General features: G+C 46.6%; 1 protein-coding gene across 3 annotated transcripts in view; it reads right to left on the bottom strand.

Annotated features, from left to right (window-relative positions):
• The window catches only part of CTNND2 (catenin delta 2), a 981613-nt gene that overhangs the window by 7847 nt on the left and 957824 nt on the right, over positions 1-15942 (bottom strand). For all 3 annotated transcript variants that reach the window (XM_021711379.1, XM_021711381.1, XM_021711380.1), the window contains 3 exons: positions 13325-13451; positions 7534-7665; positions 973-1046 (listed from right to left, as the gene is read on the bottom strand). In XM_021711379.1, coding sequence (XP_021567054.1) covers positions 973-1046; positions 7534-7665; positions 13325-13451 — 333 coding nt within the window. The remainder of the gene's footprint in view (positions 1-972; positions 1047-7533; positions 7666-13324; positions 13452-15942) is intronic.

Below are 15942 nucleotides of genomic sequence, written 5' to 3'. Positions count from 1 at the left end.
CCCCAGGGCATCTTGTTAAAATGTAACTCTGCTGCAGAAGATCTTGGATGGGTTAGGATCAGAGGCCTGAAAGAATCTCTCCTGCATCTCTAATAGGACCCCAGGTGATGCTGATGCTGCTGGTTCCCTAACTAGGCTTTGAATAGCAAGGTGCTCTATAATGCATTCTAGTAATTGTAGCATGACATAATTTTTTTTTTGAGTCAGAGTCTCACTCTGTCACCCGGCTGGAGTGCAGTGACGTGCTCACTGCAGCCTAGACCTTCTGGGCTCAGGCAGTCCTTCTGCTTCAGCCTTCCAAGTAGCTGGAACTACAGGCATTTGCCACCAGGCCCAGCCAATTTTTATTTTGTTTTATTTTATTTTACTGTAGAGACAAGGTCTCACCCTGTTGCCCAGGCTGGTCTCAAATCTGTGGGCTCAGGCAATCCTCTCGCCTCCGCCTCCCAAAGTGCTGGGATTACAGGCATGAGTCACTGCACCAGGCTGCATGATAGAATTTATTTAGGCTATTTATTTATTCTATCTCTATCAGGTTCTCCACTGAACTTGCTGTATCTATTTTATTGTTGATGATCATGTATAATGAATGCTTTCTTCCTAATGAGAGTTGACTGGGTTTCAGGGGCTACGCAGTCATTCGACAATTTCTGTTTAGTAACTGGCATCTTACAATTGTCTATTTGGAATTTTCTTTTAGTTTTGCACTAGAATAGAGAACTTGCTTTCTACTATCAGATCAAGCGTGAGGTTATGGTGAAGTCAAAGGTTGTTTTCAAATTTGAGGCTACTCTGCTCAAACACAACCACACATATGCTGTGACAGGTGTGAGGAGACAGCAGCAGGGAACATTCATTTCTTTTTCAGTTCTTTATGTGTCCTGGATAAAAATTAATTTATTCTTAAAATCCCAGGCTATTTCACACAAGTTGAATGGAAAAATGAGTATGAATGTGCTGCATTTACTTTACCTGGTTGTGTTTGATGTCTTCAGCGGGCGCACCATATGAATTCCTATACAAAGTTGAAATTCCAGTATTTTGAGCTAAAAGCAAAAGGAAAACAAAAGCATTAGGAAAAAAAAAACAAGATTTCAATGTGGAGTAACAGTTTTGGAGGCAAGTTTTGCCTAACAAAGCTTGGCTTCTTGGGTACCATTCCAAGGGGAAGAAATGTTCTGGCCCTGAACACTTTATTTTACATACAGATATTAAACAAGAAGAAAAGTTATTCTATAAAACCCCCACAGCATGTCAGCCTCTTGCCATAATGTTCACGTTGCAGACAGGGTCAGGGCAGGTGCAGCCAACAGATGGTCATTTTGCAAGTTTTATGGTCTTCTTTTCTGGTGAAAACTGGCGGATAATATAAGCTTGTCACCTGCACTGAAGCATGCAGGAGTCTGCATCAGCAGCTTAGCTTTTAGCTGGAGAATGACAAGAATGAAATTTCTAATTTGAGCTCACAGGAGTGCTTGATCATCTTTCAGGCGGTTCATTTCTCAAAGGCTCAGAGGACAGGCAGGGAGCACCACCTGAGTTTCCCCTGTGCCTCTGGAAGGCTGTGGCTTTGGAATCCTGCTAGATGCAGAGGAAGGAGTCTCCACTTTGTCTTCTGACACACCTGTGGTTAGTTCAAGGACAGGAAGGTCTCTTCCAGTTACTTAATGCTTCCAAATTGGCCCGCTTCCCCACTGGAAACCCTTGAGACTCATGCTACCAGCCCAAAGGAAGGGCACAGGGTACCACTCCCCTCATGACTGCTGAAAGGTCATGGCTCAAGAAAGCTTTGACAGTTCTACCATATGAGCCCACAATCCCCCTGCTGGGTATGTATTCTAAAGTTCTTTTTTTATTTTCTTTTGAGTTGGAGTCTCACTCCATCATCCAAGCTGGAGTGCAGTGGCACACTTACGGCCACCCCAGTGTTGACCCGCTGGGCTTAGTCAATCCTTATGCCTCAGTTTTCCAAGTAGCCAGAACTACAGGTGCACGCTACCATGCCCAGCTAATTTTTTTTTTTTTTTTTGAGTTGGAGTCTCACTCTGTGACCCAGACTGAAGTGCAGTGGCCACTTCCGGCCACCGCAGCCTTGACCAGCTGGGCTCCGGGGATCCTTCCGCCTCAGCCTTCTGAGTAGCCGGAATTACAGATATGCGCTACCACGCCCGGCTGATTTTTTGATTTATTGTAGACATGAGGTCTCACTGCCCAGGCGGGTCTCGAACCCACGGGTTCAGGCAATCCACTCACCTCAGCCTCCCAAAGGCACAGGATTACAGGCTGAGCCACCGAGCCCAGCTGCCCAGCTAATTTTTAAAATTTTTATTGTAGAGACGAGGTCTCGCCAAGTTGCCCAAGTTGGTCTCGAATCCACAGGCTCAGGCAATCCCTTCACCTTGGCCTCCCAAAATGCTGGGATTACACGCTTGAGCCACCACATCCGGCCTATTCTAAAATTCTAAAGAAAGGAAATCAGCATATGGAAGTGATGGCTATACTTCCATGTTTATTGCAGCATTATTCACGTTAGCCAAGATTTAGAATGAACCCAAGTGTCCAGATGGATGAAGAAAATATGGTATATATTGTACTCACAATGGAATAAATACTATATGGCTATAAAATGAATGAAATCATATCATTTGCAGCAACATGGATGGAACTAGGGGCTGTTATGTTATGTGAAATAAGCTAGGCATGGGAAGACAAATACTGCATGTTCTCATCATATGGGGTAGCTAAAAAAATTGATCTCAGATGGAGATAGAGAATAGAATGATGGTTCCCAGAGGCTGGGGAAGGTAACGGGGAGAAAAGGGAAGACAGAAGGAATGGTTAATACATTCAAAAATACAGTTCAATAGAAGAAAAAAAAAATCTAGTCTTTGGTAGCACCATGGAGCAACTCTAGTTAACAATAATTTATTGTGCATTGTAAAAAACTAATCAACAAGGAGATCCGGAACCTCAGTGTGACACTTGACCAAATGGACTTAATTGATACCTACAGAACACTCCAGCCAGCAATTATGGAATATACATTCTACTCATCACTAAAAAAACTAAAAGAGGGGAATTGAAATGTTCCCAACATAATGAAATAATAAATGTTTAAGGTGATGGATGCCTCAATTACCCTGATCATTGCACATTGTATGCTTATACCAAAATATCACCTAAGACTCATAAATATGCACAACTACCAGGTATCCATAAAGATTTTTTAAAAAGAAAACTGTGGAAAATGCTGCTTGTCTAGTGTCAATGGGTTATAAACACTCCAGGACTAAGAAGGACTTATCCTTTGCTTCTAGTATCTGAGGAACAATGAAATAGGCTCCCATTCCACCTACTTTCTCACAGAGTAGATGACAGGTGGGACCACTGTAGACACAAAGTCAGTGTAGCCTACCAAGGTCTAAGTTCACTCGACCTATGATTTTCATCTAAAAGCACAAGACAGCTGCACAGTAATGCTCCTCTTGGAAAATTCTACCTAGCAAGTGAGGGCTGAGGGCCCATTTTCCATTTTAAAGATCTCTCTGCTACTCACTCTAGTTAAACACACATCACTCTTGTCTCCGTATTATTATAAAAACTCACTCCCTCTCCAACTATGGCCCAACTTCCTCTCTGCCCAGCCCGGCTCTTCTGTCCATCTTGTTCCCAACAGCCAGAAAGATCATTTTGTGACACAAATTGGATTCCGTTTCTTCCTGGGCTTATAATCCTCCAGTGCCCCTCACATGGAGATGGCTCTGTATTTCCGCCGTGAGGCCTTGAGTGCTTGGTTCCTGCCTAGCTTCCCACAGCTCTTCTCACCGCTAGCAACGCCGACCCCCTTTCCTCAGAACGTGTCAAGGTTGTTTAGCTTCAGGGAGATTGTACTTGCTGATGTTTCTCCCTGGCACTCACTTCCTCCTGCTCTGGTCACCTCCTTGACGGTGTTTGGGTTTCAGCTCAAGGGTCTCCTCCCACATCACTCCTCCCACATCAGCCCTGCCCACCCTCTATCTCATCACCCCATTTAGTTTCTTCCTACGCAACACTATGCAGCATTATCTTGTTGATGAACGTGTTTTATTGTTTACCTTGGGTGTGAACGAGTTTTACCGTTTACCTTGGGTGTTCCCTGCCTTCCCCTACTAGGACAAAAGAGCCTCATGAGACAGAGACAGTCTGTCCTGTCGCCTCTATGTATATCCCCAGAGCCTGGGACGGTGCGGTGCCTGGCCTATGAATGAATGAATGAATGAGTAAACTTTAGACTGATCGGCTTTCAGAGCTATAACTTGCTGATGTAAAATGTCAAGGATAAGGTAAAAGGGAATGCTGCTTTGGTGGGGAATGATAAGATGTCCCGTGATGTCTTAGAAACAAGGGAGATGGCAGGTTTTCAGATATCTTTCAATGCACTGGAATTTAAATATTCCCTGGATTTCTTATTTTTCATTTCTTTTCTCTTTTTTTTTTTGAGTCAGGGTCTCACTCTCTTGTCCAAGCTGGAGTGCAGTATCATGATCCTGACCCTCTGCCGCCTTGACCTCCTGGGCTCAGGTGAACCTTCTGCCTCAGCCTCCCGAGTAGCTAAGACTATGTGTGTGTGCCACCATGCCTGGCTAATTTTTAAAATTGTTTTGTAGAGATGAGGTCTCACTATGTTGCCCAGTCTGGTCTCAAACTCCTGAGCTCAAGCCTTGGCCTCCCAAAGTGCTGGGATTACAGGTGGGAGTCACTGTGCCTGGCGTGGATTTATTCTTGAGTGAGGAAAAATATAGATTTTTATGTGGAGGCCACAGGAAATCTGATTTTACAAGTAAATCCTGGAATGATGGGCATTTGTTCACAAGTTACAGAGTAGGGGTTGGCAACTCAACCTTTTCATTTCAAGATCCCTGCCACTTTTCTGCTCAGTGTCTCGACTCCAGGGACTTAGTATTTAGATTCTTACCTATCTTTGTGTGTGCTCATCTGTGACCAGGGCAACACTGATGGAGGAAAAACAGTGAATGGCAACAATGAACTGTGGCCCATGACGGGAGTTCAGTTCTCCCACCTGGGAGATATTTCGGGAGCAAGGGTGGGCTTTTTAGGAAAGACGGGCTTCCAGCTGGCTTGCCTGGGGACAAGTTTGTGCCATTACTGAAAGTGGTAAACACCATCACCATCCCCACTGTCACAACCCCTCCCACACCACCCTCACCCTCACCCCACCACCAACACCATCACCTCCACCACCACCGCCACCTTGGTCATGATCATAACGGCCAACCTTTACACAGCACGCTTTGCGTTAGAGGAACTTTCCTATATAAACATACTATTCAGTAAAGATCTCAGTGTCCTTCTTGGCTTGCTCATGATTGATGGCGTAGTTTTAAACTGCGTTTTAAAATAAGATAGAGCAAAGCTGTTTAAGCCCCTAAATAGGTTGGAAGAATTACATAGATCTCAGTGCTGGAGTTGTCAAGATCCCTGACACTTTCTAAGAAGATTAAATACCAGAAACACATTGGATCTTATTTTTCAGTTTATTACATGTACGGGGCACACTCATGTATCACTGGAACTATTTCAACATAAACACTTAAGGCCTCTGAATGATTCTACTGGTCAAGAGTGTTAAGGAGAAACGCCAAACGTAGGTGACCATGACGCAGTCCATCTCACAATTACTCTTGTAACTATAATCCCAATCTGTCGTCCCAGACTGCTGGCGCTGCGGCCACCTAGGGCAGTCACAACTATAGACTGACTGGGTCAGTAGGACTTGGTGTCATCACTACGTCAGAGCCATCAGTACAAATTAGATTTTCTGCTGAGTGTCTTGACTCCAGGGACTCGGTATTCAGATTCAGACCTTTCTTTGTGTGTGCTCATCTGTGACTGGGGCAACACTGATGGGGAGAAAAACAGTGAATGACAATAATGAACTGATTCGGGAGACATTTTGGGAGCAAGGGTGGGACATTCCTTTGTGGGGTCTATACGCGGAGGCAGAATGCGGTCCCGGGGGGGCAGGGATCAAAGTCATCTGTGTATTGTGCTTTTCTTTATGCAGCTGAGCTGCGTGAACGTGGATAACACTGCCTGCGTAAATACATGTGCTATTGGAAAGATTCATCTTAACTGTCCCGGGTTGGGAAGGTATTTGAATAAATCATCCAATTTATTCTGCTTCGCTGCAGGTCTGCACCTAAATATTCTTGGAAACTCTGTCTCAAGCTTTTAAGGTTCCTCTGATTAGAGAGTCTCAGGGTCTGGGTGAATGAGGCCCTCTGCACCTAGTTCTATGAATGGTCGAATCTGACCTTGATCTAGTAAAGGCCTATTCGTTATGGCCCCTATCCAGAGGACCCGTGCCCAAGTCCATGTGGTGAAGAAGGGGTCGGGTTCCCCAGCAGAGATCCCCATGGGTCTGGAAGCTCTGTGTTTACAGTATAAGCCCCTTTTCATCAATATCCCCAATCTTTGCTTCTTGAAGGAGGAGCAGTACCGGGAGGTGATGAGGTATATGAAGAGTCCAGAGTGGGTGTGGATGCCCCAGGGGAAATGCAAAGAGTACCTCACTCGAGCCTGGTTATCAGGCTGGCTGCTACACCCCCCCTGTAGCCCTCCAGAAAGTCTCAGCTTGTGAGGAAGGAAAGGATGGGGTATGAATGAGATAGTGAGAGATAAAGGGCATAAGAAATGCTGGCCACCCTTGGAGATGTGTGGCTGTCAACTCTAATGACGCTTCTTGGGAGTTTGTCACGGTAAGAGGTTGGTGTCTCATTTATGGGGGTTCCTTAAATCTCCCCCTTTCCGTCCACTCTTCTCTCCTCCTGTCCTTTCTCCTCTCCTTCCCTCCCCTGCTTTCCCCTTCCCTTCCCTCTCTTCCCTCCCCTTCTGTCCTTTCTCCTCTTCTGTCCTCTCCCCTCTCCTTCCCTTCCCTCCCCTTCCTTCTCTTTCCTCTCCTCCTTTTCCCTCCCCTCACCTCTCTTTCCATTCTCTCCCCTTCCCTCTCATTCCTTCTCCTCCCCTTCTCTCCCACTCCTTCCCTTCACTGTTCTTCCTTTCCCTTCCCTCCCCTTCCTTCTCTTTTCTTCCCTCCCTCTCTCTTCCCTTTCTTTCCATCCCCTCCCCTTCCCTCCTCACCCTCTTCCATTCCCTCGATTCCCACTGAGCAAGGCCTGGCCACTCTGCCTCTGCCATCTTAGAATCCTTTCTACCATGGGTTATGCCAGTGAAGAAGAACTCTACGGTGATGCCTCACTCTAATTTGAGGAACTATTATGAGCTGAGCAAAGAAGGGGGGACTGGGTGTGAAGTGGGTGTAGAAAGCATCTCCTCTCTGCTCTTTGCAGAAAGTAAGAGGCTCAGCGTTCCCACTGCTAGTTTAATCTCAGTCTCAATGTCTGGGTAGCATCCCTCTCAAGCTCTCAAGTGACCTGACAACCACTGAGTCCTGCTGAGCCTGACTCCCCATCCCTCTGCCCCCTCCCAGGTGGAGCCATGGCTCCCAGGAGGAGGCTTGCTGGCCGCGCTCACCTGTCATGGCGTCTTTCCTGGAAGTGTGTTCGCCTTTAGTTCCGTGGTAGGTGGCATTGCTGCCGGTGGACTCATAGTCTGTTTTCCTTTCTTTGAGGCTGATCATTTCCCGAGGTGAAGCTGGGGCACTTGCTACAGAAAGAAATCAAAAGGGTGATTTGCCGTGTCCCTGGTGTGTATACCTTTCCACACAATTGGTGATTGTCGTCAACACACAGCTCAGCATCCCCCAATATTCATGTGTGAACCTGATGGCTTTTTTGTGTGTGTGTGGTTTTGTGGCTCTTGTCCTTATTCTGTTTCCTCACCCAGTGACAACCGGTGCTTTATAGTGAAGGGGACACAGACTTGGAGGCAGGCAATTAGGGACATCATCCTGGGGTCCTCTTCCTCAGAGCAATATCCTGGCAGGGAGTGACTTGCCCAGGGGGTATACAGCAGTTTTGAAAATGAGACCGAGCCCAGTCCTGATTTCCTCCTTTCTCTTCTCTTTCCTTCCCTTAATTAGAAGTGTTTCAGAGGATCAATTACTGATATTGAAGTGTTACTGATTAAAATAAATGCAGTTTTACTCAAACACTAAGAAACTAGACTGGGTACGGTGGCTTATGCCTGAAATCCCAGCACTTTGGGAAGCTGAGGCGGGAGAATTGCCGGAGCCCAGGAGTTCGAGACGAAGTTGGGAAACATAACAAAACCTCATCTCTACGAAAAAAATCACAAAAAGCAGCCGAGCATGGTGACATGCACCTGTAGTCCCACCAAACTGGCAGGCTGAGGCGGAAGGATCACCTGAGCCCAGGAGGCCAAGGCTGCTGTTGAGTTGTGATCATTGTGATCATGTCCCCTGCCACTGCACTCCAGCCCTGGCCGACAGATTGAGACCCTAACTCAGAAAAAACGCTGAGACACTGCCCTAAAGAAAGGCAGAAGAAGCAGCTCTCCACACAGAATGATTTGAGGCTGAAATAACCAAACCCGCGAAGACTTTCCCTGATGGCGGCTGAGGGCAGAGCTTGGAGAGAGCTCCCTGCTGGCGCTCTTGATCCAGCTCTTTGATTGAACAGCCCAACAACTTCTCACATCTACCTTACGCTTGGCCCTCGGTGGCTGTTGGACCTGGAGGATGAGCCTGGCCACCTGTCTGTGTGCCCAATTCTAGCCTTTTTTTTTTTTTTTTTTTTAAAGAAACAGAGTTCCACTCGGTCACCCAGACTGGAGTGCAATGGTGCAATCATAGTTCCCTGCAGCCTCAATCTCCTGGGCTCAAGTGATCTTCCTGCCTCAACCTTCAGAGTAGCTAGGACTATAGGGTGAGCCACCATGCCCGACCATTTTTTTTTAAGAGAAGGGGTCTTGCTCTGTTGTCCGGGCTGGTCTTGAACTCCTGGCCTCAAGCAATCATCCAGCCAAGGTCTCCCAAAGCGCTGAGATTACAGGCATAAGTCATCACGCCTGGTCCTGTGTGCCCATTTCTAAAGTGATGGGCTGCCATTGGGGGATCCCCCTGGAAAATTCCAGGAGTCTTTAACAAGCTAGTGCCAGCATGCAGGAAAAGATGAACTTGGAGGCAAGGAAGTGAACAGAAAGAGGTTTTCCTGAGTGATCAAATGGATTGACAACAACTCAACTGCCTTGCTGGGGCAGATGCGGGCAGGGAGAAGTGGGCAGGACCAGGGTGGTTGAGTGATGGGCAGCTGGTCTATGCCCTCACCCCTTGTGAGACACATGGCTCTTCCCCTTGAGAGCATCCTCAGCTGCATCCAACTCAGTCTGAACTCAGGCACGGTGCTGTTCTGTCTGAAAACCTTGCCCGGCTTCCTGTGCCCAAGGGCAGTGTTTCAGTCTTGCTTAACCTTAAGACTCACCTGAGAACTTCCAGATTCCAGGTCTCAATCCCGGACCTTTTGAATCTAATGTTTTAATGCCAGGGGCTCCAAATCACATTTAGCAAGCATACTTGGTGATGATTGAGGCCAGAATTCCCTAGTGAACTCTGCTTTTAGGACAAAGCACTCTTCCCTTTGCGAGGATTCAAGCCTCTTCTGGCCAAGCCTCAGTTTACCTTTCAGCTTATCTTCACACCCTTTGTAGGGTCCCTCAGTTCCAATCCATGGGAACTGTTGCTCCCTTAATGAACCTCTCCTCTCCCTGTGTTATATGATTTGGTTTGTCAGACTTAGTATTTTCTGTGTGCAAATCCCTATGCTAGCCACGGTGGGGGAAAGAAATGTGAGACACATGGCTCTTCCTGAATGTGAGGAACTCTCAGCCAAGGGAGGAAATAGCCATACAAAGAAACTAGAAAAGAGAAGACGTCACAGCCAAAGACTGGGAAGGTAAACTGAGGAATCTTTGCTGGTCCTTTCCTGATCTTTCGGCATGCATACACACTGGAATGAATTCCCTGGAATCATTGAGTAGCTGTTGTCCAGGTTGGAGTGCAGTGGCACTCTGTTATCGCAGCACTCTGCAGTGGCACACTGCTACCACAGCCTCAGCCTGCTGGCTGGGCTCAGGCAATCCTTCTGCTTCAGCCGTCCAAATAGCTGGAACTACAGGCACGCACCACCATGCCCAGCTTATTTTTTTGATTTATTGTAGAGATGAAGTCTCACCAAGTTGCCCAGGCTGGTCTCGAACACCTGAGCTCAGGCAATCCCCTCACCTCAGCCTCCCAAAGTACTGGGATTACAGGCTGCGGCCAGCCTGGAATCATTTTTTAAAACACTGATGTTTCAGCACCAGCTGACCAGAAGCTCTAGGTGCATGTCCAGTGGGCAGACAAGGAAGAAATGCCCAGCTCTGACAGCCTGCAGCACCCTCGTCACTCTTAGGACAGCTCTGAAGTCACAATGACTTGAGCCAGGGCCATGTCTCCCTACTCCATCGTGAGCCAGTGTGGGTGGAGCAGAGAACACCCAGGTGATAAGGAGGGAAGGCTGGCTGGAGTAGCCGGGGAGAGGACAGAAAAGACCCGAACCACAGTCCATCTCTGTTCTGGATGGGGATGGGGGTGAGGGGTGATGGGTGACCTGCATCTTATGATGATTGGGATTCTGGTGCTTATAGGGGGAGCCATTGCAAGAACAACTGAGCCCCTAACAAACTCCCTAACAGGGCACGGTGTACAGGTCCCTCTTGCTCTCTACTGTCTTGCTCACCTCCTCCACCCGCTGCCCCCTCCTCGCTTCTGCTCACTCTCTTTCTCTTCCAGAAAAGTCCCCTTTCCTGTCCCCTGCTCCTTTGTTTCTGGGTCTTCCTGTATAAAAACTGGCCTTTTATGAGTCACTGTGACATAGTGATAAAGGGACAATATTTTGGAGCTTCTTGCCCAAAGCTTTCATTTTATTGTTTCTTTTTTTTTTAACTTTGGGGGGGAGGGGTGGGTCTCACTCTGTCACCAGGCTGGAGTGCAGAGTGGCATGCTCATGGCCACCCAAGCTTCTACCTGCTGGGTTCAGGCAATCCTTCCCCTTCAGCCTCCCAAGTAACTGCCACCATACTTGGCTAATTTTTTTATTTTTTATTTTTTGTAGAGGCGAAGTCTTACTATGTTACCTGGGTCAGTTAAAGAATACAGATAATTTTCTACAGGTCCTTCAATTCTCATTTATTTTTTTGAGTTGGGGTTTCACTCTGTTACCCAGGCTGGAGTGCAGAGGCACATCCCTGGCTCACTGCAACCTGACATCCTGGGCTCAGGCGATCCTCAGGCCTCAGTCTACCAAGTGGCTGGGACTATAGGCATGTGCCACCATGCCTGGCTAATTTTTTAAATTTTTTTTGTAAAGACGAGGTCTCACTATGTTGCTCAGGGTGGTCTCAAGCTCCTGATCTCAAGCAATCCTTCCACCTCAGCCTTTCAAAGTGCTGGGATTACAGGTGAGAGCCGCCATGCTCGACCCAAAGCTTTTAAATTTAGAATCTAATATTGCACAGATGGTGGTGTTTATTAAACTATGTCAAGTGTGTAATTATCTCCTGAGACCTCACACGCAGCGGTGTTCTAAGTCTCCGGTAAATCAGGATTACGCTCTGGGAAAAATCAAATCACGTAAACAAGTGTTTATTAGGTGTCTGGATGTGTCTCGCCTAGGAAATTCTCAGGGAAGGCGCATGCTAGAGGGCTGGACATCACGGCCCTGTCTGGTCTGGAGAGAGGCGGCGTCTGTCTCAGCACCTGCCGATCTTTCATACTATTTCATCTTCCTAACGCTGATTGGCTCACCGTAGTTCGTAATAATGAGAGCTTTTAAAAAGATGGAATTCATACGGTTCCCAGACTCAGGGCTCTTTATCTCTGCATACCTGCTGGGATTATGGAAATAAGAAAGGAAAGCGGCCACCTCCGGGCTTCTGAGATAGTTAGGAGTTTCTGCAGGTATGTGAAGTTCCTGATTCTCATTTAGGCTTGGATTAATGTTCCAGTGAACAAAAACACATTAAAAATATAAGCTTTCAGAGGGCTTGGAAAGAGTCCTTTATTTCACTCACATACTCCCCATTCATTCTGGTTTTCCTCATCATTTTGACAGTAAAATCTGGTGTAAAGTTCTATGACTATTGTTCTTAGAGGCAGCGAGGTCACTCTGTTGCGCAATGCTCTCTACCAGGTCCTCTAAGGAGCCACTTCAGAAAATATTATTTCCTCAGCGGGGGAGGGCAGAGGAGAGTAAGAAGAATGTTTTTGATCAGGTGTGGTGGTTCACGCCTGTAATTCCAGGGCTTTGGGAGGCTGAGGCAAGAGGATAGCCTAAGCCTAGGAATTGGAGACTGGCCTGGGCAACACAGCAAGAGCTTATGTCTACAAAAAAAATTGGCTGGGTGTGGTGGCCTGCGCCTGTTAGTCCCAGCTACTTGGGAGGCTGAGGAGGCTGGATCACTTCAGTCTAGGAGTTTGAGGCTGGGATGAGCCATGATGGTGTGACTGCACTCCAGCCTGGGTGCCAGAGTGAAACCCTGGCTTTAAAAAAAAAAAAGTTTTCATAAATAAAAGCCTATATAGCTGTGTGTTGGGGGTTGTACATATCATTAGTTTTCCATCCTTTATCCTTTTGATAAAAATTTTTATCAAAAAATTTAAAACGTAAACCTTGAGTACAATAGCGATGAAACCCATGCCATACATATCACTAAATGATGTGTTTATATATTTCATCTTTCATTTTTCCTCTAATCTTTAGAATTACTTCATGCAACTGAAAAAAAGCGTAAAACAAAGTACTTTTACAACTAATTAAAAGAAATAAGCTCAAAATGTAAGCAACAGGAATGTGTCAAAGTTAGAAAAATGCAAAATGGAATGACTTACAAGTGACAGTTGGTTCTAATGAGAATTTATCAGTGCCTTATCCGCTGGTTTATAGGTAATAATAAAAAGCAAATCGGACATGGAACAGTGATGGTCACGAAACCCTCAATGATGTATGCCACCATACTACAGGAAGAAACAACACATACAGGCTCCTCTACTCAGATATCCCAGTTATATATTTTAAGTTGGAAAAATCGTTCCTGGAAAAGCCGGATTTGCAGTGAACGTGACAGTTCATGCAGGTCCATGGTATGTGCTGCATGCATAGAAAACCTGAGAGAGAGATTTGCTTTGAGTTTGTCAACATAGAACAGAGTGGCCAGTGCAGTCAAAAAAAAAAACAGGTCTGCTTCCTACTTCTAGCAAAATTCGGAATTGGACGGCTCTCCTGTGTGTGGGAGTCATGGGAAAAAACGGTTTTTGCTCAAAGGGAAATAAATACCGTTGGGCTGGCCCGGGCAGGCGGCCTCTTACCTGAGCGGTTGTTGGGAGACACGCGCACAGGGGAGATGGAGGGCGTGCGGGACGAGGAGTAGGGCCTTTGCCGGTCCCTCTCGATGGTCGAAGACGAGGCTACAAAGTGATATTGTGACCATCCATCCTGTAAAAGACAGCACGCTCCTATTAGACGGGGAAGACAGAGTGATTCTTCACCTCCTGACAGTTTGAAGTTCCAAGCATTTGAATTTGCAAAACATGTCTACAGTCTGTCAAAAGAGATTAGGGAGCTCCCAGCCATCATCAAGGTTAACAGAACCCAATGTGAATTAAGACACACCTCTTCCCCGTCCAGACGGCCTGGCGGGCAGGGCCTGCTTGGAGTGGTTGCCTGCCTTCATAAATGTTGAATAAATGGTCTCTTTACTAACTTGCTTTGGCTAGGAGCTTTTATTTAAATGAAAACATGACGCTCAGAATTTTAATGACTCGGACACTGTTCATTCTTTGCCTACCTGGCTCCAGTTGTGCCAGGCCACTGCCTTGATGTTTTCTCAGAGGGTTGGCTCTCTTGTTCCCAGGACAAATCCGGTAACAATCAGACCACCAGGCAGCATCCTTCCTTCCCATTTCTCTCCTTTCAACTTTTTCTAGCTGCTTCTCTGGTGTAAACGCCCACCCCCACCTGTCTCAAGGCAGGTATGTTTTCTGGTTTGCCCTGGGAATATTTTTCCATTTAGAGCATACTCAAGATGCTGCCTACCAAGCCTCCATTAGGTTTCCAATATTTATCTGATACACAAAAAGTATATACACTACTTTTCATTACAACATATAAATACATGATGGATCATTTTGTGAATTTAGAAAACATAGAGAAGAAAATAAAAATAGCTGATTGTTCCAGTCTCTTCACCTCAGAGCTCCTGTTAACAAGTTCTGGTATTTCTTTGTGGTCTTTTTTTCTTTTTAAATTCAATTTTATTTCTATAAAAATAAGCCTGATAGTACTGACACTCTAACAAAGAAAAACAGGCCTCTGTGCTCCCCACCACAATTCCTGCTTCAGAGAGGCCACTGATTTAAACTCTTTTAGCTTTTTCCCCCCGATAATATTTAGACTTTTAAGGGATGCAATGCTGTATAAAGAATTACTGCAAACATAAATAATGAAAGTTCGTAAAGAACAAAATTCATATTCACTTCAATATTCGTGTCTAACTCTCATTAGACACACCGAGTCTAATCTTTGTGTATCTAATTCTCATTATTCTTGGTCTACTTGACTGGTAGGATAAAGCCAGAATTAGAGGGACATTATTTTAAAAGATACTGGGTATTTACTGGGTACTTCTCACGTGGCAAGAATCTCTAAATCCTGAGAGCCGGAGTCTATTATTATACCCAGTTTCCAGGATGAACTTGAACCTTCAAAAGCAGATAGGCCATCCAAAGTCAAACAGTATGCAAGTTTACAAAACACTAATATGAGTGTACAGTCTACGGATAAGTCTTTGGAAGGAAAAACAAAACAGAGTTAGGGATAGGGAGTAGGGGTGGGGAGGCTGGCATGGCTGTTTCATGGATTGGGGTCAGGGAGATGCTCTAAGAAGACTTAACATTGCAGCAGGAACTGGAAGGTGACAGAAGCCAGACACAGGGAGGTGACTGGGAGGTGACAGGAGCCAGAGGGAGGTTGGGGCTTCTGAGCAGAGGGAAGATCAGATATGAAGGCCCTGGGGGCGGGGGAAAGGGGCCTGACTCGTGTGAGAACCGGCTCCTGGGACTGAGGAGGGGTAGGGGTCAGGAGGACAAGGAGTCTCTGGGTGTCCAGGATGGTTTGGGAAGCTAGTCCACTGGACAGAGGGCGAGGTCACCTGGCGTAGGTGCGGGTTGGTGGTGAGAACGTGCAGACCTGGCATGCACACTGGAGGACCTGCTGATGACGTGGCCACTGGGTGTGGGGTTCGGGCATCAAGCCTTATCCCAACACTTCTGGTGTGAACAACAGGGGCCTGGAGGGGCCTGTCATGGAGACAGGAACAACAGGAGGGAAGCGGCCTTGGAGTGAACCCAAGATGGCCCTGTGGGACATGTCGGGTTAGAGAAGCCTATTAGACATGGAAGAGGGATAGGGAAGAAAGCAGACTCTGTGAGTTGGAACCTCAGGGCTAAAGACAGAACATTAGAATTCGGCATATAGACATTATTGAAAGCAAAGAGAATGAATGGAAAACGTATACATGAACACAAGTAAAGGAAAGCAGAAGACAGAGCCTGAGTAAGTCCTGAGACACTCCGGGATGTAGAGGTACCAAGAGCAGAGGAAGCTTCCTAGGAGCTTGAGAAGAAACAGCACGAGCTGGAGGGAGAAAGGGGACGATGTGAGGTCAGGCAAGACCAGGAGGGTAGAGGTGTACAGAGGACCTGGAAATGACCGTCGGTCTGGGAAGATGGCCATGCTCATGACTGGGACAAAAGTACTTTCTTTGGTCAGGTTGGTGAATGTCTAACTCCAGGGGGCCCAAAAGATAACGAGAATTGATGAAGAAGAGTACAGACAGCCGTTGGCAAAGTTTCATCAGAGAGGCGAGTGGCCGGGCTCGGTGGCTCAGCCTGTAATCCCGTGCCTTTGGGAGGCTGAGGTGAGTGGA

The sequence above is a fragment of the Carlito syrichta genome, unplaced genomic scaffold (assembly GCF_000164805.1).
Source record: "Carlito syrichta isolate Samal-C Ts95f unplaced genomic scaffold, Tarsius_syrichta-2.0.1 Scaffold302126, whole genome shotgun sequence".
Lineage (NCBI taxonomy): Eukaryota > Metazoa > Chordata > Mammalia > Primates > Tarsiidae > Carlito > Carlito syrichta.
The sequence above is the reverse complement of the archived record's forward strand: the minus strand, read 5'-3'. Positions and strand labels throughout refer to the sequence as shown.